The sequence below is a fragment of the Mustela putorius genome, unplaced genomic scaffold (assembly GCF_011764305.1).
Source record: "Mustela putorius furo isolate JIRA1106 unplaced genomic scaffold, ASM1176430v1.1 tig00000450_pilon_pilon_pilon, whole genome shotgun sequence".
NCBI classification, from domain to species: domain Eukaryota; kingdom Metazoa; phylum Chordata; class Mammalia; order Carnivora; family Mustelidae; genus Mustela; species Mustela putorius.
Genome location: NW_025421385.1, coordinates 2,223,793 through 2,246,073, shown reverse-complemented (window position 1 = coordinate 2,246,073; position 22,281 = coordinate 2,223,793). Strand labels below are relative to the sequence as shown.

Below are 22,281 nucleotides of genomic sequence, written 5' to 3'. Positions count from 1 at the left end.
TCAAGAGGACCTACAAGATATGATACCAGAGGCCTTGCCATTGCCAAGGTCGTTTTTACCCTCTAGCAAGGGATTAACATTAAGATGGGTGGGAGATTCCTACGGTGGCCTGGGGCAATGGGGGGGGTTGCAGGGTGTCAGCTTTTGCTTTGTTCTCAGCCAGCCTTATGTCCCTCATCAGTCGCAACACGTGCTACCCTCCTGTCTCCACTGGCCAGGTCAGTCTCTGACCCTTTCAAACCCCTGCACTTCAGGTGCGTCTCTTTTATACCATGGAGTTCAGGTTTCGCTTTTGGCCATTTTAAAGTTTCTTTTTCAAGGGTTAAGTAACGTGTCTGCCTATGACTGCCAGGTCTGGTCTCAACTCCGTCATTTACGTCATGTGGCGATTACTGTGTGTGTCGTGCTACATTAAATGTTCCCTCATTCGATGTGTTGTGTTCTGCGACAGACTGATTCTGGTACTGGGGAAGGTCTGTGTTTTCACTCCAGTGACACTGATGTGTATCTGGGCTTCGTTACCTGGAGCTGGTTTCCGGGACTTGTTTTTAAGTCAGTCCCCTGGGCGAAGGGGAGCAGGGACAGTTGAGGGTTAAACAAGGTTATTGTTGAACCTGGATCGAAGCCTCTGGCTGAACAGGTCCTTACACCCACGTTCATGCTTTGCTGGAGGGAAAAGCCATGTCAGCTTGACCACAGCCAGGCCCCAGACGCCAGGCCGTGAGTCTCTGCCGGACCCAAGTCCTTTCGGAACTTCCCTTGCTCTTTCCCTCCACAACCCCCACGTCTGCAACCGTCGCTCCTCACAATCCCGGGACAGCAGCTCTTTCAGCCCCCGGTCCTGTCCCGTGCTTTAATAAAACCACCTTTTTCTGCCCCAAAGACGTCTCTTGGCCGCAGGCTCCAGACCAACACCACTCTAAACCACACATGGGCTGTAACCTACAAGGAAGGTTAAGTGTCTACAATGGATAAAAGGTGTCCTGTAGAAGGAAACTGTAACAATGTAACAAAACCACCATTTGAAACTATAAGCCTTGATGGGGCTCTAGGAGGCTGTCGGCTGTGCATCCTCTAACTCCTAACTCCCGCTCGGTCCGCATCACAGGGTTGTGAGATCAAGCCCCAGAGCCCCGGCTCAGCAGGGAGTCGGCTTGAGAGTTTCTCCCTGGGCCCCTCCCCCAACTCATGCATATGCTTTCTATTTCTCTCTAAAATAAATAAATACATTTTTTAAAAAATAAAATAAAATTTACAGGGGCACATGCACTGGGCACGGAATCTGCTTAAGACTCTCTCCCTCTGCCCCTCCTCCTCCCCTGCTCAAGCAAGCTCTCCCTCTCTCAAAAAATAAATAATTTTTTAAAAACAAAATTACAACCCTTGAAGACATTCCAGAGATAAAAGATGTGAATCTATATAATTCAAAGGACCCACTGCACTGGGTACCAGGAGAAAAGGATCCAGAATGGTCTGCTGAGAACACAGCCTAGCAAACTTCCTCCGTAGAACTAACCTTCCCGGCCCTTCTCAGCTATCACGTCTTCTCTAATCTCCCGTTGCCAGGGTTTGGCTGTTGGTACCCTCCTCCATCTTTGAGAAGCTCATTTACGCATCTGTCAGCTGTCTGGGAGCTAGAATTCCTGTCTTTTTCAAAGGTCCTTCTAGCTGATCTAAGATCAAGTTGACATGAGACGGATTAACAAGAGAAATTTAACAGTGTACACACGGGAAACCCACACAGACGTGGATCCAGAGCCCAGCAAAATGAGGTTTATGTGTCATTCTGAACTAGGGAGAAGAGGGCAGGGGTCTAGGGCTTCCAGGAGGGAAAAGGAATTCACAGGAAGGACAGTGAGTACAGGTTTGGTAAACCAATGTTAGTAGGACCACACAGACCCACCTGGCCCAGGAGACTCTGATCCAACAGGGAGCTGGGCTCCTCCTCCCTGTCCCCCACCCCTGGTTCATACAGAGACAGCTCTCTTCCTGGAGCAGGGCCCCTATCAATTTTTATTTTATTTTATTATTGTTGTTTTTTGTTTGTTTGTTTGTTTTTTGTTTTTTGGGGTTTTTTTGGCCATTGAGTAGGAGGCAAAGAGCTTCTCCCGAATCTCAGTTTTGATGCCTTTAGAACTCAAAATAATCTTCATGCTAAATCAACCTATCTGGGGCAGCCCGACCTCGGTCCCCAACAGCGCACTCCCTCCAAGTCCCTGCTGGCTGTAGCTATTCACAGTCACAGCCTAGTCGTACCTGCCGAGAACCTAAGTGTTTTCTTTCAGTAGTCTTTGTGCGTTACCAGAAAGGCACATGTTAGAAAGATAACCTCAATCTTCATAAAAAATCCCTTCAGCCCCAATCAAGGAAGCCATCTTCCCTGTGTGGGTTTGAAGTGTGTTGAGATCCTTCCGAGATCTCCTCTCCAACAATTCCCAGGTTCCCCATTCTTGTAGGAGGATAATTTCCCAATGGGCTCCTCCCCGCGGTAGCGGCATCACCGTAAGCCCTACTGTACAGAATACGGAAACCAGCGGCCAGACCCGTCTTGTCTGTGGTCGACGTCGTGGGTTCTAATCCCCATGACTGGTAAACATGACCTTATTTGGAAATGGGGTCTCTGCAGATGTAATCAAATTAAAATGAGGTTGTTGGGGTGCCTCTGGTCCAATATGACTGATGTCGTTCTAAGAGAAGGGGGAGGGAGAGCTGACACAGCCACACATGGGGAGAAGTCACAGGCGGGCAGAGGCCGGGGCTGAAAGGAAGCCTCCACCTGCCGGGGACTGCCAGGAGCAGAAAGAGACAAAGCAGCGTTCTCCCCGAGCCTGAGCAGCCTGAGCGAGCGTGGCCCGGCCCACACCTTGGTCGCAGAGGTCCAGCACCCAGAACCATAAAGGAATAAATTTCTGTGGCTGTAAGGCAGTGTGTGGTCCTTTGTTGAGGGGAACATACAGATTCACCCCACGGGGAAATAGGGAAATAAAATCGGGACTTGCTCTGATGAGAAACTCAGCATCTTTTAAAAAATCTTGTTGCTCTTGGAATCAGCCACCCACCTTGTGCACTGACACTAACCCTAAACCAAGAAAACAAACATCAGTATCCCTCATAGCATGACCTCACAGCCCCTCAATTCAACAGGTTTTCTGTTAAAAACATGGTTCTTTTGAAAATTGTTCTTAGGATTAAGTCAGTCAGTGTTCTGAAGTACCCAGAGTCAATTCAATTCCAAGTGTTCGATGAATAAAAGAACTAGGACGGCATCAACCTGATTAAGACAGACAGACAGGTCCAGCTTTAACCCCCAGAGCCAAAGGCCAACCAAGGAGAAGTTTTGAAACTTCCATTTCAGAAGGGCCAAGAGCAAGGAGAGGCCGTGTTAAGGGGGTTTCCCGCGCTTCAGCGGCCCGTCAGGGTCCACACTCCACAGACGAAGGTGCGGTGCGGCGGGTGGGGAGCCTGCTCAGCGGCTCTGGCACAAAGAGGAAGGCGTGATCTCTCGGGGGACAAGCCGCTGCCCCCGGGGCCAAACTGTGTCACCGCATGTCTGAGTCCCATTCACCAGCAGCCCCACATTGCAGCAGCTGGGCTACCTGCTCACAGAGGGGACCCCAAACCGACTCCGGGCTGATGTTCAGCGACACCGGACTGGGTGGGGATGCTGGCCGGCCTGTCCCCTGCAGCCCCTCGGGGCACCTCTCCGGCCCACACCAGGCCACTGAGGGGACATGGGTGAGCAGGTCCTGAGCTAGGAGGTGGGACAGCCACCCGCTGCTGGCCTCCTCCTGGCCTGACAACGGGCTGGCATGTCCCCGCAACCCCCGCACCAAGAAGGCTGCCGCTTAGAGGGACAGGCAAGAGCTGTTCCGAGTCCCCACCGTGTGTCCATCTCCAAGGGCCCCTGCTGTGTCTAAGACGCCCAAGACCTTAATAAAGGAAAAAGAAAATCCACATCCTTTATTCCAAACACAAAGCCCTTACCGGGGCACGGAGACTTCCTTTCTCTCCGCGCACCCATGCTGGGCCAGACTCACAGGTGCCATGAAGTCAGCTCATGGGCGTGCGGGGAAACGGAGCACAGAACAGCCGTGCAGTAGAGACGCTTGTGCAGTAGAGACGCTTGTAAACAGTTCACCTGGCGGCTGCTTTCTGACAAGCAGCGGTTTGTGACTCTCTCCAGCTTTTCGAAATAACGTCCCGGTGGCCTGGGGGCGTCAGCGAGCGCTCTGCGGTGGCGGCGGGTAGAAGGCCGGGCCGTCCTCGCAGACCTCCAGCCCCGGGCCCCAGGCCCTCCCGGACTCCCCCAGCTCCCCCGGCTCCGTGCAGTTCCGCAGCCGCAGGTCCTTGGTGAAGCAGAGCTCGATCTGACCGATCGTCTGCACCTCCTCCCCCTAAAACCCAGAAAATGAGAAATGCCTGAGAATCCGGATCTCGGGGGGTCCCCTGCTCTGTGGTCATCAGGCCTCAGAACCTGAAGAGACAAGGGGGGATTCCAGGGGCCAGCAACGAGCCCCCCCCCCCTGCAGTGACCCGCAGGGGGCCGTGGGGCTCAGAGCCCAGTCACCACCCAGACGTCCCCTGTGCCAGCCTGGCGGCCCTGGGTGACAGGGACACTGCTCAAACCTCAGACACGTGCAACTGTGTGCCTGTGGCATACACATCACAGCATCACCGGGAGAAGCAGTTTTGTAGAATAAGTAGGTCAGGGAACCCCACTGCTCAAAAAGAATTAAAGTCTTATCAAAGCTGACAAAAGAAATGAGAGTCCGTCCGCACACTAGATAAATGCGTGTGGAGACTGAGACCGACAACACAAAGCCCAAGAAATCCCTAACGCAGACCTGCTTCCTACAGCCGCCTCCGGCTCCTGCCCCGCTGCCCCTTCTTGTGGGAGAGAAGTCTTGAGAAACAGACTGTTTGAGCACGGCACTGAAGGACAATCGTGTGCCTGTGCGTGTGCATAATTTTTTTTTAATTCCAGTACGGGTGGCACAATGTCCTGTCAGTGTCAGGTGTGCGAGACGGGGACTCACCACTTCCGCGCGTCACAGGTGCCCCCCTCACCCCATCACCTGCTCCCCCACCCCCCACCCAGCCCACTAATCACCAGCACTGTGTTATCTAGAGTCAAGAGTCTGCTTCTTGGTTTGTTTCTTTTTTTTTCCTTTGCTCATCTGTTCTGTTTCTTAAATTCCACATATGATGAAGTCCTACGGTATCCGTCCTTCTCTGCCTCACACACTGATCAGCATTTTACTCTCTAGCTCCATCCGCATCATTGCAAATGGCACGATTTCATTCTTTTTGATGGCTGCGTAATATTCCACAGGGAACAGAGGCCGCATCTTCTTCATCCAGTCATCTACTAATGGACACCTGGGCTGCTTCCGCAGCGGGGCTATTGTTGATAATGCTGCTGTAAATACTGGGGTGCAGGTACCCCTCTGAATCTGGGTTAAACCAACTGCGCTGTGCGCTCACACTCCCACGCACACACACACCTCTGCCCCTGGCAACTCTACAGTGACCACATGGATGTTGAAAACCTGTCTTCCTGATAAAGACAGAACGAGCAGTGAAACAGAGCACATCTGACCTGTTTTGGCGGAAGACACTGCACTTTTGGTACAACTCCGTACATGCTGGCAAGGGCGTCTTTAATATCTGAAATCTGAAATGGAATCAAACGCATTAGAATTACGGGGACAGAGGCTGTGTAAGGGCTCCGGTAGGCGGCACACTCGGCTTCCACACTCACAACCCGCACGGCTGACCACAGGGCACCGTCCTCGGGCACTCCAGGCTCGCAGACAAGACCCCAGGGAGAGGCTGTCACCCACCTGGGCTCCCCCCTCAGACCACAGTGGCTCTACAGGCTCTGTTCTCCCCGCCGCCCCGTGCTTCTGTCCACACTCAGAGCCTGCTGCGTGCAGTAAGTCGGACCCACTTCCAAAGGCCGGGACTCGCGTCTGAGCTCAGCTCTTGCTGCTTCTGAACCTAACAGAGCACCTGCAGCACCCATGGGGAGCCCAGGACACTTGCCGTCCGGGACCATTGAAAGCAGCAGTCTGACTGACACGTGCTGGGCAAAAATGTAAACACAGTCACCCTACCTGCTTGAACTTGGACGCCGAGGACAAGGGGGCCCTGCCAGCCCTCTCTTTCCTGAGGCAGCGGACACGGTCTCCCCAGGGTCACCATTCCCTCCCACCCCCACTCTCGGTGCAGGAGGAAATTAAAGGGAAAATCCAGACCCCGTCCCGATCCGGCTCAAGCGGGAACCGGCCACACGGCGGAGCACAGACGCCAGAGAGTGACAGGCCCAGGTGACAGCGCAGTGTTAGCAGGGGACTGGAACCCGGATCGCTAAAATCAGTAACTTCAAATCTTTTTTTAATCCCAGGAGATTAAATCAGCCTACGTAGAGAATGCATCATGTTCTCTAACCCAGGAGTCAGTCAGCTTACTGGGTAAAGGGCCAGAGGACAGACCCCAGGCTCCGAAGGTCACCCAGTGTCTTTCTGGGGGGACACCTGCCCATGGAGGGTGACCACGAGCAATGGTAAAGGAATCAGCCTGGCTGTGAGCCAGGAAGACTCTGTTTACAAGAACAGGCTCTTCTGGGTAGAAAGCAATTACCTTTTGTATATGCTTACCAGACAGTAAGATCTGGGCTATTTAAATTTCTAGTTTTATCACGAAAACAAAAACAAATCTTATGCCTCCTCATCGAACAAAACATCATAAAACAGAATGTGCTTTTTGAAGCACCCACTCCCCAGCCCTGTGCGAGCTGGGAGCACGCGCCTCACCGAGGGACCGTGAGTCGAGGCTTCAAAATCATCATTTACGTAGCTTTTGGATCCCACTCAGTGCGCACCAGGAAGCAAGACTTAAATAAAATTGCTCTGGAACCATAAGAGTCTAACAGGAGGGGGATTGTCTGAGGCCCTTTAAAACCCTGGCGTGGACTAGGCTGCACAGTACCTGTGTGCTCCTCAGGTAGCAGATACACATGCGGTTACGGAGCTGAAAGCAAGACTTACCTGGTAGTAATTGATAGATGGCTTTATTCCCAATTTTTGGAGTATGCTAAAATTTAAATAAAAAAAAATTAGCCTTATAATACCGTACATTTTCTTTTCTTGTTCTTCTTAAACATCCTATTTCCTAATAAAAATGAAGACACTCTTAAAAGAAAGCACTTATTTTCTATTGCTTTGGGCAATAAATCTGGGCACAAGGAAAGCAAGTCAACGGTTCTCGGGCTTCGCCGACTGCCCCTGCCCATGGCTCACTCGCTGCTGACCCTCCTTCTCTCTCCAGCACCTGCGCCCTCGCAACATGGCCAGACGGCCCACCCCCACTGCGGTAACGGCACACACGTGACCACCTCTCTGCCAAGCCTGTCTCAGGCACACACGTGACCACCACTTTGCCAAGCCTGTTTCAAAACACAGTTAGCAACTGGTTCTGGATTCCAGGCTTATCCTAGAAAACCACACTTGGTCAAATCCTCAAATATATTCAACACCCACAGACTTGAATCATTTCCTTCAGCATATGGTTTTGACCAGCCGTCCCAACAAAATACCATATGACTAATTCACCTGTTAAATGACAGCGTGGGGTATAAACAAGTCTCAGATTAATGGTCTCAAAACAACACTCGAGTCCCCAGCATGCCTCCCTAGATTATCCAGGCCATCAGCCCCCGGAGTCGACGGGAGACCCGGGTTGCCTCTCTGGACATGGGCATCGTCAGATGGGACTGTCCAAGGAACCAGCCTGCCCGGGGCACGCCTCCTCCTGCTATGGTTTCTGGCAACAGTATACAATGTGTCAACAAGCCAGTGTTTGCACAGACGGCGCGGCACCCAGTGGCTGGATCTCAGCTGTGTGCTCCCGGCCCCGGCAGGAGCTGGTGGTGGGCAAGGGTCCTTACAGCCTAAAAAACCAAAACATGCCCACGGCCTGCTCTCACACTGTCTGTACGGCATAAACACCAGATTTCAAAGGTTCCAGAATTGTAAAACTTTGCAAATTTTAAAATATTTATTTCAAGTTACAATATTTTAGCTATGCTGGGATAAATAATATAAAATCAATCTCGTTGCTTTCTTTTTGCTCCTTTTAATGAGGTACTAGGAAATTTTAAGTTACGTGTGGGGTCTGCATTGTATTTCTACTGGGCGGTGTTGCTGAAAAGCCCGAGTCAGGTCACCAAGGAAGTGAGGCAGAGAGAGAGATACTTGGGGAAGTCCGGCATTCAGCCCAGGTTAGTCTATACTGTTTTCTACGGTGTTGCCATTAGTTTGACATCCATTCCCTGGCCTGTGTCTGTAGGTTATCAAAGATCTTCTATTCACAGTATCTCGCCTTTTTTCAGGTTTGTGACCTTCATATTATAAAGTGAGTAAAACACTGTTAGTTTATGCTAATATGACAAGCTTCCCTCTGAGAAAAAGATATCCGCAGTGATGGTTTATAATATAGAGAAAAATACAAGGGATTTTATGTTTTGACTTCCTAATTTTCTGAGTACCGCGATTTTAGATTTTCCTTGGGGGACCGGGGAAAGAATGTCATTTCCTTACAACTCTCTCCCCACGTCCTATGGCCCTGCAGGGAGTCGTCTCTGCAGGAGGAGTAAGCAGGCTCCCCAGCGACCGCCACGGCTTTTCTGACGCTGCAGGAACCCCGGCACCAGGACTCCCGCACGCGCGTGTGCCACGAGAGCCACAGAGACTCAACAAGGGTAAGCCAGGGGACTTAATAAATAGCTGTCGGGTGAAGGAGGGACGATTTAGATGTTGTAGATAGAACCTTCCAGCAGTCCCCATTCAATGCCCTCTTTCTGCCTGACTGAGCAGAACGGGACCCGGGCAGCGAGCAGGAGCTCGCGCTGCTCGTGCATCAGGAACGCCCGGGCGCAGTCTCCTCCCACAGCGGCTCCCAAATGGACTGCGCTCTGCCCGGCCACACGCGGACACACTCCCGGTTCGCTCCCCCAAGGATGTCTGCACTCAGTATCCCCTACACTTTGGGGGTAAGGAAATGCTCCCCAAGGTCTTGCTCTTGCTGCGGGAAGAGCCTGCAGAGAAGCATGGCCCGCAGGAGCTGGGCGGCGCGGCTGGAGTGTACCCCCCGGCCCTCGAGGGGACCCCTCTGTCATCTTCCGGCTCGGCAGACAGACCCAAAGGTGCAGAAACTGTGCACGGTGCACAATGGGCGTCTTGTTCTCCCCATAGGCACTCGCCCCTCCCACGCCAACACCGGACCCCACCCCCTTTATCACAGTGAAACGGGGGACTGGCTGCGCCTCTGTGTGCAGGACGTAGAGGACACATGCAGAGAACCGATGGGGGCTCCCGCACTTTCTAAGCAGATGTGACGCAGCAGCTTTCACGAGGGTGAACAGCAGAGGCTCCCGACGGGACCCAGCTCACTCCGACGAAAGCACACTAACTGCCTGTCCTGGTCTTTAAAACGCAGTCGCAGGTTTATCGTGTGACGGCCCAGATGAAGGAGAGCAGGAATCCCTCCCACACTGGCCACCAGGAACGCTCAGATGGCGGATGGCCAGCCTTGCCCCTGCTCTCGGTCATGGCCTGGGTGGGGGTAGGGGGCCTGGCCCTCCACAGGGCCATCTGGAGGGGGTATTTACGAGGTCTAGGTAGTTTCTAGGCTTCGAGGACCCCTGCCCACCACCTCCTCCTGCTCGATCCAGAAGCCCGAGAGCAGAGATGCAAACCTTCTGAGATGGGCGGTCTGTACAGAACCTGCCACGTTAATGCAACACACTTCTGTCCAAAATCCCGGCTGAAACACGCATGCCTTGGTCAGTCTTGCTTCCTCGGGCCACCTCGCCGTCCGATGACATCCGAGCCCAGACAGGTACTTGCGTCTCCAAGACTGCTGTACGTGACCATGGCCCAGACTGACCTGGAGGGCTGGGTGGGAGGCGCTAGGATTCCTCAGGATGGCTCCGCAGCCCGTGAGCACCAGGCCCCCGGGGGTCCCTACCTGTTAAGCTCCAGCTTCTCATAAAGACCCAGGCTTCCCCCAAAGTATTTCTTCTGCGAGTTGAGGGCGTCGAGCTGAGCGGCACAGGTGCCGTGCTTCTCCCACTCATGCTTCCTACGAGAGTATTTTAACAAAAAAATCTCTGGTTAAAAGTCATGAAACAAATACAGAAGGAAGAGCTCGCGCCAGGACTGGGTAGTCACGCGCATGTGGTTTCTGCTACAAAGAAAGAAGACAAGACTCCCTGTGTGCATCGGGCATGACGCGGGAGTCCCTTGCGCCTGGGGACGCGGCCCCAGGGGACACAGTCCGGTCTCCAGAGAGCACGCCGTGTCCCTGCAGCCTCCACCGCCAGCAGGGACAACTCGGTTCGGCGATGCAGCACAGCCACGGCTGAGGAAGAGCAGATGCCATGACGCAGGCCCCTGGCCACCGGCACGGGTGTCCGCGGGGGCTCCGGCTTCACGGGGACGCTGACCTGTCCTTCCTCAGCAGCGAGCGAAGGACAGCAGCCACACGACCTCCTGAGAGATGCCGCAGGCCCGCTCCCTTCTCCACTGTGTCCTCATCCGCCCCCGACAGAACTCTAACAGGACAACACATGAGCAGCGACACGGATTCGAGAAGAAGATCGTAGATAACAACTCCCCACATTGCATCGCAGGTTATCGAGAACTTTCACGTTCTTCTGCAAGGCAAACGTACTGCTGGCTCAGAAATGGGGAAACTGAGGCAGGGGGGCTAGCGAGGCCACCCAGCCAGCAAGTCCCAGAGTCTGCCCCTAAACGGCTCTCTGGACCCCCTATCAGCCCTCGTCTGGCTGCACCGCAGAGCCACCCCCACAGCCCGCAGACGCGGGGCGCACCGCCCCAGAATCGCAGGCCGCTGTCCCATCGGATGTTCGCCATCGCGAGCGCAGGAGAGCAGAAGAGGCATTTGTGAGGGGGACCTACGCTGCCTGTGGTCTGAGCCGACACCAGCACATCCATAAGGCTGGTGCACAGGGCCCGTGCGAAGTGACAAGTCACTTCAGCCTAAGAAAGCGGCGTGGGAACCTTTCTTCCTCTCCCACAGCCTCCAGAGTGAATTATTTCTGCAGAGCAGGAGAAGGATTTCTTTCTGACGAGATGAAGATGGAACCCGCGGTGCAGACGCCCTAGTGTCCGTGGAGCTGGAACTGTTCCGAACCTGCCACAGGAGGAGCTCGCAGCGCAATGAGCCTCATGCACAGAACCTGCACACCAGCCCGGGGGCTCTCCACACACAAGAAATACTCGATAAGTGTCAGTTTGGATCAAGCTTAAGGATCAGAATCCATTAGGGCATCATTAGTGTATGTCCAACACTGAACCCCACCTCATTTGGAACAGGAAAGTTTGCATTTAACACAAAATGGTCAGTGACCAGACAGAGGTGCCCATCATGGTGTTCCCTCGCCTGCTGGGGGACACACGAGCAGACCCAGGGGCCACCCTCCAGGATGAGAGGTGGAGGCTCCTCCAGGACGTCGAGGCCCAGGACGCCGCCCCCCGCGAGGCCGCTCGCTACAGTGGGTCTCACCCAACTCTCCTTCTTCTTCGTACAAGCATCAGAAAACAAACAGAAATCCTACTTTGCAGAGGGCTGTGTCCATGGTACCTTTTAATATGGCTAATTTTGTGATTAGATTTAATCTTAGAGAACCTTCTCGAGCATGGAGTAACACCAAGACCGTGTACTCTGCAGACTTGGGTCCTCTCTGGGAAGATCAAGGACGGTTTTCAGACAGGGACCCTCCTCCAGAGCGCCTCCGGGACCCTCCTCTGCCCCGGGGCTCCGACGACGAAGCCGAGCTGGACCGGCCAGAGGGCCTCCGGGACCCTCCTCTGCCCCGGGCTCCGACGACGAAGCCGAGCTGGACCGGCCAGAGGGCCTCCGGGACCCTCCTCTGCCCCGCGGCTCCGACGACGAAGCCGAGCTGGACCGGCCAGAGGGCCTCCGGGACCCTCCAGAAATTCACAGAGCCAAGGGAACATGAGGACCAGGGAAGCAGGACCCAACACCCCATGCAGGGGCCAGGGACAACAGCCGCCCTGTACCTGGGAGCTCTAGGAGCACAGACACTAACAGGAGCAGGACAGTCACCTCCGCATTTAGAACACAAGTTTTGAGATGTGCTACTTTCTATCCAACCTGAAAAAGTATCGTTTTGCCTTTCCGAGAGCACACACTCTGCCCACACTACTGAGATGACGTGTTCAAGGACCAGCTCAGACCACCACCACCTTTATGGGTATTTGTGACTCACTGGTAAGTCTCCCGGCACCAACAAGCAGACCGGCTGTGGCACAGAACACACCGGAACGCGTGGAAACCCGTACCCTGTGTGCCTAGCGCGGACTCGGCATTTCTGCGTGCGCTGTGAAGTGCTCTAGAGGGGTCCCCCAGCTCCTCCCATCCCCCCACTGCAGCTCAGCTGGGCGTCAAGTTCCAGGAAAACATTCTCGGGAACACGTCTGTGCAGAGCATGGGTCGGAGAGCCGGGCCACTCTTCTCCAGGACTCCACGTGCTTCTCCTGTGCAAGAGACCCGGGAGGGTTCCAAGCACCAGGGAGCCTGGGGGACGGGCACCAGTGCCGCTCCGTGGCTTCAGAAAGATTCCATCTCCACTTAAGTCTTTTCCTGAATGCTCTAGACAAAAATATTTCCAAACCAAATTAACCATTTTGGATAAAATCTAAGTACTTGCGACCTGAATGTAAACCACCACATCGGAGTGAGGCCAAGACAGTGATTATTTCCGGCTATCATAACGTAAATGAAAGGAATGTTATTTAACCTTCTTCCCAAGCACTGACCTAAAGAGCTATCTTGAGTTAAACACAGTGTGTTCTTCCTTGGCTCAGCTCCTGGTACACTTCAGGATGTTTCTGGAAGAGGTTGCGGACCAAGCCGCAGGTGGGACCCGACCCTGTCCTCGCTAAGTCGTAGCACAAGACCTCGACCTCTTTTTCTTCCTTGGTGGATCTCGTGGCAGTAACACAAAGTCTTTAAGAAACATCCTCTCCTGCTGCACTGCGGCGAGCGCCCTGTCGGTACCCGAGTGTTTGTCTTAGTGAAACCTCAGGAGAGGAGAGTGTAAAGCGAAGTGACCAATGAAGTCACGGACGGAGAGCCAGTCCGTAAATTCCACGTGCCTGCAGGGTTTTTTTCCCAAACAGGCTCCACACCCCGCGCAGAGTCAATGCAGGGCTTGAACTCACAACCCTGAGGTCAAGACCCGAGCCGAGGTTCAGAGTCAGACGCTAAACTCGGTCACCCGGGCACCCCTTGCCCACATTTATCATTTACTGGAGAAGGCCCCGAAAAGGGTCTCCCAGATAAAGAGTGGTTCACCCTCAGCACCTCAGAAGAGCGGCCCTGTGGTCCGTCCCCGCGCCCCAGCCCCGTGCCCTCACCCCTCTGAGGCTGCGGCGCCCCTGCACTCACCAGAAATGGCTGTGGTTTAGTGGGTGGATCACATCGGGCCAGTACATCTTCATTTCAGGCAGGAGGTCCTGTGCACACACAAAAAAATCCACGTATGACCTAAGGCCTCGCCGCCTAGAAGGCCAGTCTGATTCACCATTACGTTAAAAGAAGTGACCTCAGCCGATCAGTAACACTCAGGGGAGGAAGACGATTCTGTCCCCACTCTGCAGGAAGCGACAACACAGAGAAAGGTGCAAGGTGACTCATCACGAGGGTGCACTGGAAAGCAGGTGCGCTCAGAGGGGAGTGGGTAAGCACTCGGCGGTCCAGCCCGACGAGGGGATGTAGCTCTAACAAGAAGGCGGCCATCCAGCCGTGATGGGACACAGGAGGGCCTTCCGCGCACATCAGTGAGGCCAACCTGAAAAGGCCGTGTGAGTCCTGATGTGGCCACTCTGGACAAGACTAAAGTACGGAGACGGCGAAGGCTCAGTCAGGACCCGGGGTGGGGAGGGGGACAGGCAGAGGAGGAGGGATTTTAGGGCAGTGAGATGCCTCCATAGGGTCTAGTGAGGGACGTGTTATCTGTCAAAACCCATAACCCTCCGTGACGCAGAGCGAGCCTACGGGAACCGCACTGTGTGCTACCAATAAAGTACAACCCTGTGACAGGCGTGTCAACCACAGGGGACACGGTGTGCTGGGGGACATATATGGGACGTGCCACTCAATTTTTCAGCTTTAGGTTTCTGCTCGAAGGAGCAGCATCCACAGATTAAAACACGCACCACAAAATTCAGGCTCTCCTTTCCCCCAAGCGGAGCTCATCTGGGCGGGGAGAAGGGCCCCCTAAACTGTACAGACAGTTGCCCTAAACCGCACGGCGCCCAGGTTTACTTCTCAACTTCTCCAAACTCACCAGGCCGGAAACAACGTTCACTTAAAACATCGTCTAGACAGACTCCGGGTGACCTCGCTCTCCCGTATTTGCCACCACCCGTCACTACGTGCCCGTCACCAGACAACGGGACGCCCCTCACGTCCCCTGCCAGTAAGCCTTGTCCTCACGCCCCCATGGCAAACTTCCCAGGAAGCGGTCTGCCTCCCTGTCTGTATGTCCCCGGCCTTGCACTGCCCACACTCGGGCTTCAGCCCCCACCAGCCCCACAGGAGCGGGGAGCAGGCCACTTTCCTGGGGACCAACACTAAACTGGGCTTTCTGGGACAGAACAAGTAAACCAACAGTGTCTGAACAAAGAGCAGCTTGTGGCCACCTGGTCACACGCACAGCGCGGTGTCTCGAGAGCACGTCGGCCAGCAGCACTCATCAAAGCCGCTCCCTGGGCTACTCCGTCACACAGGCTTCTGTTCTGGAAAGGCCCATTCCTTCTGCTCAGAGGCCCTCCCTGGAAGCCCACCCCCCACAGCCAGTAAGGCCAGGCGTGGTACCCCTGCCTGTTCTCCGAGCCAGAGTGGTCTAGAAATGCTGACCGGGAGGCACGGGGGCCCTGAGACTAATGTGGGCCAGTGGGGACCCGTCGGGGTCTGCTGTCACTTCACACAGGTCCCGTCTGGTGTCGTGGGCACCAGGCAGGGGAGAAAGGGCAGTTTGCACTGAACGAGCAGGAGTGTTTCATGGATCCAGAAATGCGAGAGAAGTGCCAGGGCTGAATCCTGGGAACACGAGCGAGATCCTCACGTGAGCACACGCCGTGGAGGACACACACGCGTGCGAGGGGCTAACCAAGGGCGGCACCGGCAGGGGCGACGGAAGGGCGCGTTACCTTGATCTCTTCGAAGTTGAAGGGCCACGATCCATTACACTCTTCTGCTCTATCGGGCCTTGGAATCAAACGGAAACAACAGACGTTAGTCTTCGTTGAGGCTCCACACGGCAGGAGACATGTCCCTTAGCGTCTGAGGGGGTCAAAGGCTGAGACGCTCTAAGGCCACGGGAGTCCCTTAAGGAAGAGCCCGGGTAGGGTGACCAGAGAGCCCTCCCGGGGCCAGGCCAACAGGGCGCTCTCCCCAGGAAGCAAGTGAAGCCAGCCGGTAGGGGGAGCTCGGGAGTCGGGCGTGGGCCTGCACTCTCCCTCTGCCAACCTCAGGCCACAGGCACCAGTGCATCTCCCTCTCTAAGGGAGGACGGGCTCAGGGACCAGCGTACAGACCGCGCTCACACAGGGACCCAGGCCCAGCGAGTACGGCTTCTTAAATTCCGAAGCACGATCCTCTCCCTGCTTCCCCACGTCTAGTTCTGCACAGGTCAGTCCCGGTCCGCAGATGCAGCCGAGCTCTCCAGGCCACCAACTCGACTTCCTAGACTGCCAGCGTGTCTCCGTGTCCGCAGGCCCTGCACCCTGACCAGGGCAGCCCCCCGCCGGGACAGCACTGTGCACTGTCCTCTGAGCTGCATCTGCAGCACGGACGTCCGCAGGGAAGCAGCACGGACGTCCGCACGACCCGAGGAAGCCTAGCTCCCGGAGACCGCAGGGTCGGATCACGGCCCCAGCCCCCGCTTCATCTGCTGCCCACAGACCCCCAATCTGGAGGAACACGCATGTGCCGGCAAAGACCACAACGGCCCCTCCTCCCACAGGAGCAGCAGGACAAGAGGCGTCCCGCGGACAGGCTGACTCATGGACACAGCTGAACATGACAAATACACGCATGAAGAGGGAAAGAGTAAAGTGCACAAAATGCACGCGAAACCTGAGACGAATCCGGTAAATGTGACACGCGCACTGTGTACATACACACACGTGCACATACAACACGTGTGCACAGCGCACACACGCTCACTCATTTCTAAGCATCTATTTATTGCCCCCAAAGAAGGACACAATGAGAGGCTCAGGGATCCCAGCCTGGACCCAGAGTCCCTACAAGCGTATGTAAGCCAGGCTGTCACTGTTCTACCAAAAAAGAACTAAGCAACCACAAGATCGGGGTTACTGTACAAACAGCGGAGATACTGTAAGTAAGGATTTGGTCCACTGACTAAACTCCTAACGAAAACCACTAGTGGAACCCTTAGGACCAGCCTCAAGCTGCTTTCGGGTCGGCTAGCAGGACGTGAACGGCGCGGGGCCTTGCCATAGTCCGTGGATGGTCCAGTAATCCGGAGGGTCTCTGCAGTCCTTCTCCACCTCCTGCGGCGAAAAGACACAGAGCACATCCGTGATCCGCGGCTCCTTCACTGCGGCTTCCGGCGCGGCCCCGAGGAGCGACACGGGCGCGGGGGCTCCGACCGGAAGGAGGCCCCGATCCCCAATTATGCAACATAATTAAAAACTGAGTTTTGCTTTTTTTTTTTTTTTTAAATGTGTTCTCAAATTAAGTCCATCGGACGGAGATGCTCCCACCCGCCCGTTCATCTTCTTCCCGTGTGACCATAAACGTGCGAGGGTTCCCGGTCCCCGTGAGACGAGTGGGTTCAGCCACCAGGGCCAGATGTGTCAGCGACACACTCAAGCGTCAATGTTGGACGACGTAAACTGGAGCGCTTGGGCGCGAAAACACCAAAGTGAGGAGAACACGACAGAGGTGACCTCACAGAGAGAAAAGCTGAGCAGCGCCCCTCAGGGACCTCCCAACTGTTTAGCTAAATGGGGAGTTCTTCCGAAGTACCCGACTACCGAGAAACGTGTGGACAGCTGTGGGACCAGGTAGGACAGACTCGGGCCCGATGCCCCGTGGTGGGGAATGAGCCCCCGAAAAGGGTGTGGGGGTCTGGTGAGGAACAGGTGAGGCTCCAGGCAGGTTTTCAAGCCTTTCCTGTCGGGATCACCTTCTGTGGGGTGGCAGCTCTGCCCCAGGCTGGTCTGGAAATTAGGGAGGCTCTGGTTTAGGACACTGGCGCGAGGCAGCAAAAGAAGTCCCTGCCGCAGGCCGAGAGGGCATTAGAGCACGGCAACGAGGTTCAGCGTCAGAGCGGGGGCGTGTGCCTCCCCTCTCCCGACACCCCAAGTTCATTCCGCAGGACAGCAGAGTCCCAGCGGGGGGCCCATTTCCCACAGGTGCCTGACTGGCGGAGAGCAAGTGGCTGGAGTTGGGGGGAGTCTTCTACAGGCCCCACGCCCAGTGTCTCAGATGAGTCTTTAAGGGGACAACCGGGGCCCAGGATCGTGGAGAAAGAGACACTAGCTGCTCCCTGTAACGCCTGTGTCACACACACAGGGAATGAGCCCAGAGACACCCCCACTCCCCAGGATGACACCAGGGCCAGAGTACCGGGACCCCTCGTCTTGGGCATCTTGTAGAGAAATTAATTCCCTGACAATGACACTTCATGAGCAGAAGATTTTTTAAAAATCTAATTTCTGAAGCCTGGAGGTCAGCACACATTTCCATGCATGGATGCAGTCGGTGCACAGGAACACACCCACATTTTGTTGCAGAAACGCCTCGGCCACCAAATGACCCCACTCCCTGCCCCAAAGGCAGATCTTCCAGTGTTACCCAAGACGGGAGCTCCCTACAGGGCCCTGCCCACAGGAACTCAGGCTCCCGCGAGGCCCCGCTGCCGGGGTGGGGAGCCAGGTCTGCAGTGACACCCAAAGCTGGTCACGCTGCTCTAGCCTGCGCAGCAACAGCCCTAAAGGCAGAAAGCGACAATGAGGTGTGAAGTTTAGGAAACTGGACCCAGAGACAGAAAGCAGGTAGGACAGACACGCCAGAGGACTACAAATGACACATTTCCGCAAGGAAACGTGGATACAGAAACCCACTCTGCACGGGGCTTCACCAGATGAACGGGGCCAGTCGAGGCAGAAAAACTCACCTTGCACACTGTCACAGGCCAGTGGTGAACCATAATTAGTTTTTTCCACTCATGATTGTCACTGCTGGAAGACAAGGAATTTATGTTTCAAGAATCGTTCTAAACTTAAAGAAAACTTCATCTATCAGTCCATCTACACCGTCATGCATATAGCCAACACTGAGGGACTGTCATGGGCCAGGCCCCACCGAGGGACAGGGGCACTGTCCTGGGCGAGGGACCAAGTCTCTCCCCGGTGATGCACGCGTGCCAGGGAGGGAGACGGTGACCACGGTCGCTAAGAGAACACACGTGGTGCCCACAGTGACAGTGATAAAGAAATAGGAGCCAGCACGAGGACACGCAGGCTGGCAGGGGGGCAGGGGGAGCTGAAATCTGAGGCCAGGAAGCCTGGGAAGGCCTCACTGAAGGGAGGCAGAGGCCGGGAGGGAAAGGGGGAAGGAAGCCCGAAGTGGTCTTCCTCCTCGGCTTGGTCACGAGTGTAGAAACAGAAGCACCATCGTCTTTTAGCCACGTCTGCGAAACCGTTAAGGCCCCCAAACCTGAATTTCCGTGTGGCTCACTTGGCAGCAAAACACGACTAGCATGAGGGGCTGAGTGCCCTATGCCCACTGGAATGAAGGTGCAGGCGACCGGCTCCACAGTGCTCCCCCAGATACAGTGCTCCCTCGGACTCAGTCCGGAGCATGGCCATGCCCCACCTGACCCGCACGCCCCGCATGCCTCCCTCCCCTGGCTCTAGGACCTTCAGGTGAGCGGGGGGAGCTGTGTCTGCAAACAGGTTGAAGCAGGATGGATAACGACAGACGGAAACGCCAGCAGCCACACAGGGACATCACCCAAGCAGACACTTCCATTAGATTCTGGAAGGAATGATTCAAAAGTAAAGCGGGACCAAGTTCTCACACGCTGGCTTCTGTAAAGAGGGCGGTCGTGCTGAATCAGCACAGAATCACAACCCAATGTTACAAGAGCGCGGCTGTGTGCCGCACTCAGTATAGACGCAGCACGAGCTGCAGCACGAGAACTAGAGCTGGGACGAGTGTCAGAAGCTGCTTTTTCAGGGTATACAACCCTCGTTTAGGTGGAAACTGAGGCTATGGGATTAAAGCTACAGCCAGGGAAGGAGACCCCATTCCTCCAGGGAAGAATTCCTCCAGGGAGGAACACACTGTGTCCCGTGAATCTATCAAGACTGGGAACTTCTGCAACACAAGGGCCACACACAGTCCAGTGAGAGCGCTGGGGGCGTACGGGAACCTCCTGCAAAGCAGCGCAGACCAGAGTGTGAAGAGAGAAGCCAGAGGCCGAGGAGGAGAGGAGAGTCACCCAGCTGTCAGCCCAGCCGGCGCGCGGGAAACCCCTGCGGACCCCTTCCGTCCTGGAGGGTTGAACCAGCTGTTTTCTCCAGACCACGCCTCGCCACCACAGCTGTCCGACTACACCAGCGCATGCACTGTGAAGGGAGCGGCGTGGCGGGGACCACAGATTAGAGCGTCAGCTCTTCATGGACATTTACTGGCTGCTGCTGGCCAGGCGGGGTTCTACGCACATTTTCTGCCTCTCCTCGAATCCATGCTCAGGAGGCAGGTGACAGCTGAGCAAAGTCACCCAGGGAGCTCCAAGGTCACACACCCGGATGAACCAGTGGCTGGTACTCAACCAGGACCCCACACCTCCTCTCCAATGATACACTCTTAACCTGATGGCCAAAACGAATCCATTAATAAATGCAGCTGGGTTTTTTTTAGAAAATAGGCTTTCTGGGAAAGCTGAACTATAATGTTACCTTTTCAAGTAGATGATAAAACAGGAAAAACAAAGTCATTGCTTTTCCCTCACCTACTACGTAATAACGAAAGCCTTTTTTTTTTAAGATTTTATTTATTTATCTGACAGAGATCACAAGGAGGCAGAGAAGCAGAGGGGGGGGGAGCAGGCTCCCTGCTGCGGGGCTCGATCCCAGGACCCTGAGATCATGACCTGAGCCGAAGGCAGAGGCTTAATCCACTGAGCCACCCAGGCGCCCCAAGAACGAAAGCCTTTATTAAATACTAAATCACTGCCCAAAGTAAACAGAAGAAAAAATTACAATCCGGTGCCGGGAATTCGGTTCCATCTACAAGGAAGCAAGAGACTCCACACGCGCTCCCCAGCCCAGAGGAGCAGCCGGGGAGGAAGCCAGCGGGGGAGAAAGAGCCGGCGCGGAGGCTGCGAAGAGGAAGCAGCGCCGCGTCCAACCCAGACGTGCGCCGCTACGACGCCCTGCCGGCCCCGGCCCGGACCCCAGCCTCGACGCGGACCCCGGGCCCGACGCGGACTCCTGACCCGACCCGGACCCCGCCCCGACGCGGACCCCTGCCCCGGCCCGGACCCCCGCCCCGACACCGACCCCGGGCCCGGCCCGGACCCCACCCCGACGCCGACCCCGGGCCCGACGCGGACCCCGGCCCCTGGCCCCGACCCGGACCCCGCCCTGCGCCAGCCCCGACCCGCCGCACGCACTCCGGGGCTCCGGGCTCACCTCGTGGGGGACCCGCGCGCGCCGCCCCGGCAGCACAGCGCCAGGCAGAGGGAGCTCAGGAGCAGGCCGCGGGCGGCCGCGGGCTTCATGGCGCGCCCAGCCAGGCGACGACGCGCTCCGGGGCACGAAGCCTCCAGGGTCCGGCGCCAGGCCCCGCGTCTCCCTGAAAATGGACGAAATCCCTGACCCCGAGCTCCGACCCGCCGACCCCACCCCGGAGGGTCCGCCGTCCCGAGGGGCCCCGGCCGGGGTCCCCGCCTCACCCCGGCGCCCAGGCGTCCCTGCCGGTGCCGCACCGCGACCCCAACCGCGACCTCGCAGCTGACACCGCCCCGCCGCCCCGACCCGCGCGTTTCCGGCTCTGGACGGCCGGCCCCGCCCCCCCCAGACGCCCCGCGGCCGGGACACGCCTCCGGCCCGGCAGACACGCCCCCTCAGACGGGCACGCCCCCGGCCGGGCAGACACGCCCCCAGACGCCCCGCGGCCGGGACACGCCCCCGGCCCGGCAGACACGCCCCCTCGGACGGGCACGCCCCTACTCCCGCCCCTTCGCCCTCTGGCTCGGGTCTCCCTGCGGACGCTTCTCTATCGGCCGCGCTCCCGCCCCGGGCCCGCCCTCGGTGGTGTCCCGGGCGTCCTCGGGCCCTTCCTCGCGGAGCTGAAGCTCCTGGGGCCCCGCGGGGCAGGGCCGCCTCCGGGACACTGTGCGCAGAGGCGGTGGCAGGTGCCGCAGCGCCGGCTCCCAGGGCCTCGGCGAGGTCGCCGGCGGAGAGAGCGGCCTCGGCCCGCGCGGACGGCGTCACGCAGCTGGCGCGCGGCTGTTCCCGCGGGACTCCCTGCCCTTCCCAGCACAGGGCCGTCAGGGAGGCAGCCCGGGCCCTCGGTCCCCACGCCGGCCCCAGCCCACTGTACTCCGCTCTGCTCCGCTCACACGGTGCCTCCTGCGCGCACACTTCCCGGAGCCCGGGCCGAAGGGCTGGGTGTCACCGCGGAAGCGGCCCCCTCACCCTCCGAGGGCCACCGGGACACTCGCACGGAGAAGCAGACCTGTGGCAGCAAAGGAATGTCCTTGGGTCTAAGAACAGGGGGCGTGGGGGGAGTGGCGGGAGCAGATCCTCAGAGCAGGGGCTAAAACCACTTCCCTCCGCCCTCCACCGCCTGAAGGACTGGCCTTCACCGTCCACGTCCTCCTTCTAGGTCCTCAGAAACTGCACCCTCACAGATTGCCCCAAACCACCCAGCTGCAAGCCTGTCTTGTCCCCTTGGGTTTTCTGTGGCCCTGACGACCTTCACTGCCTGGGACCCTTGTGCAGGACCGGGGTGCACACCGTGCTGGAGGCCCTGGCTGTCCCAGCAGAGCTGGCCTGTTCAGGATCCCCGCCATGTCGCCATGGAGGCAATTCTGCTCCCCCCAGTCCCCGCCCCACACCCCCATCCTAGTTAATGCCAATCATAGTTGCCTTTCCAGCGAACACATGGCTTCCGCAGAGTCCT

The 22,281-nt window shown here is 56.6% G+C and overlaps 1 protein-coding gene across 4 annotated transcripts; it reads right to left on the bottom strand.

The window, feature by feature from the left end:
* Positions 1–3,934: 3,934 nt before the first annotated feature.
* On the bottom strand, positions 3,935–21,134 carry RNASET2 (ribonuclease T2). 4 transcript variants are annotated; one of them, XM_045080050.1, is made up of 11 exons: positions 21,050–21,134; positions 20,787–20,949; positions 19,815–19,964; positions 18,263–18,326; positions 16,576–16,631; positions 15,264–15,321; positions 13,498–13,565; positions 10,030–10,143; positions 7,050–7,095; positions 5,600–5,674; positions 3,935–4,394 (listed from the first exon to the last, which is right to left on the bottom strand). In XM_045080050.1, the coding sequence occupies exons 2-11, from the start codon at positions 20,873–20,875 to the stop codon at positions 4,218–4,220; spliced, it is 897 nt and encodes a 298-aa protein (XP_044935985.1). In that variant the 5' UTR covers positions 20,876–20,949; positions 21,050–21,134; the 3' UTR covers positions 3,935–4,217. The 4 variants fall into 4 exon arrangements, with proteins under 4 accessions (XP_044935985.1, XP_044935986.1, XP_044935987.1 ...); XM_045080051.1 differs by having other exon boundaries at positions 18,263–18,323; XM_045080052.1 differs by lacking the exon at positions 19,815–19,964.
* Between the last annotated feature and the right edge of the window lie 1,147 nt (positions 21,135–22,281).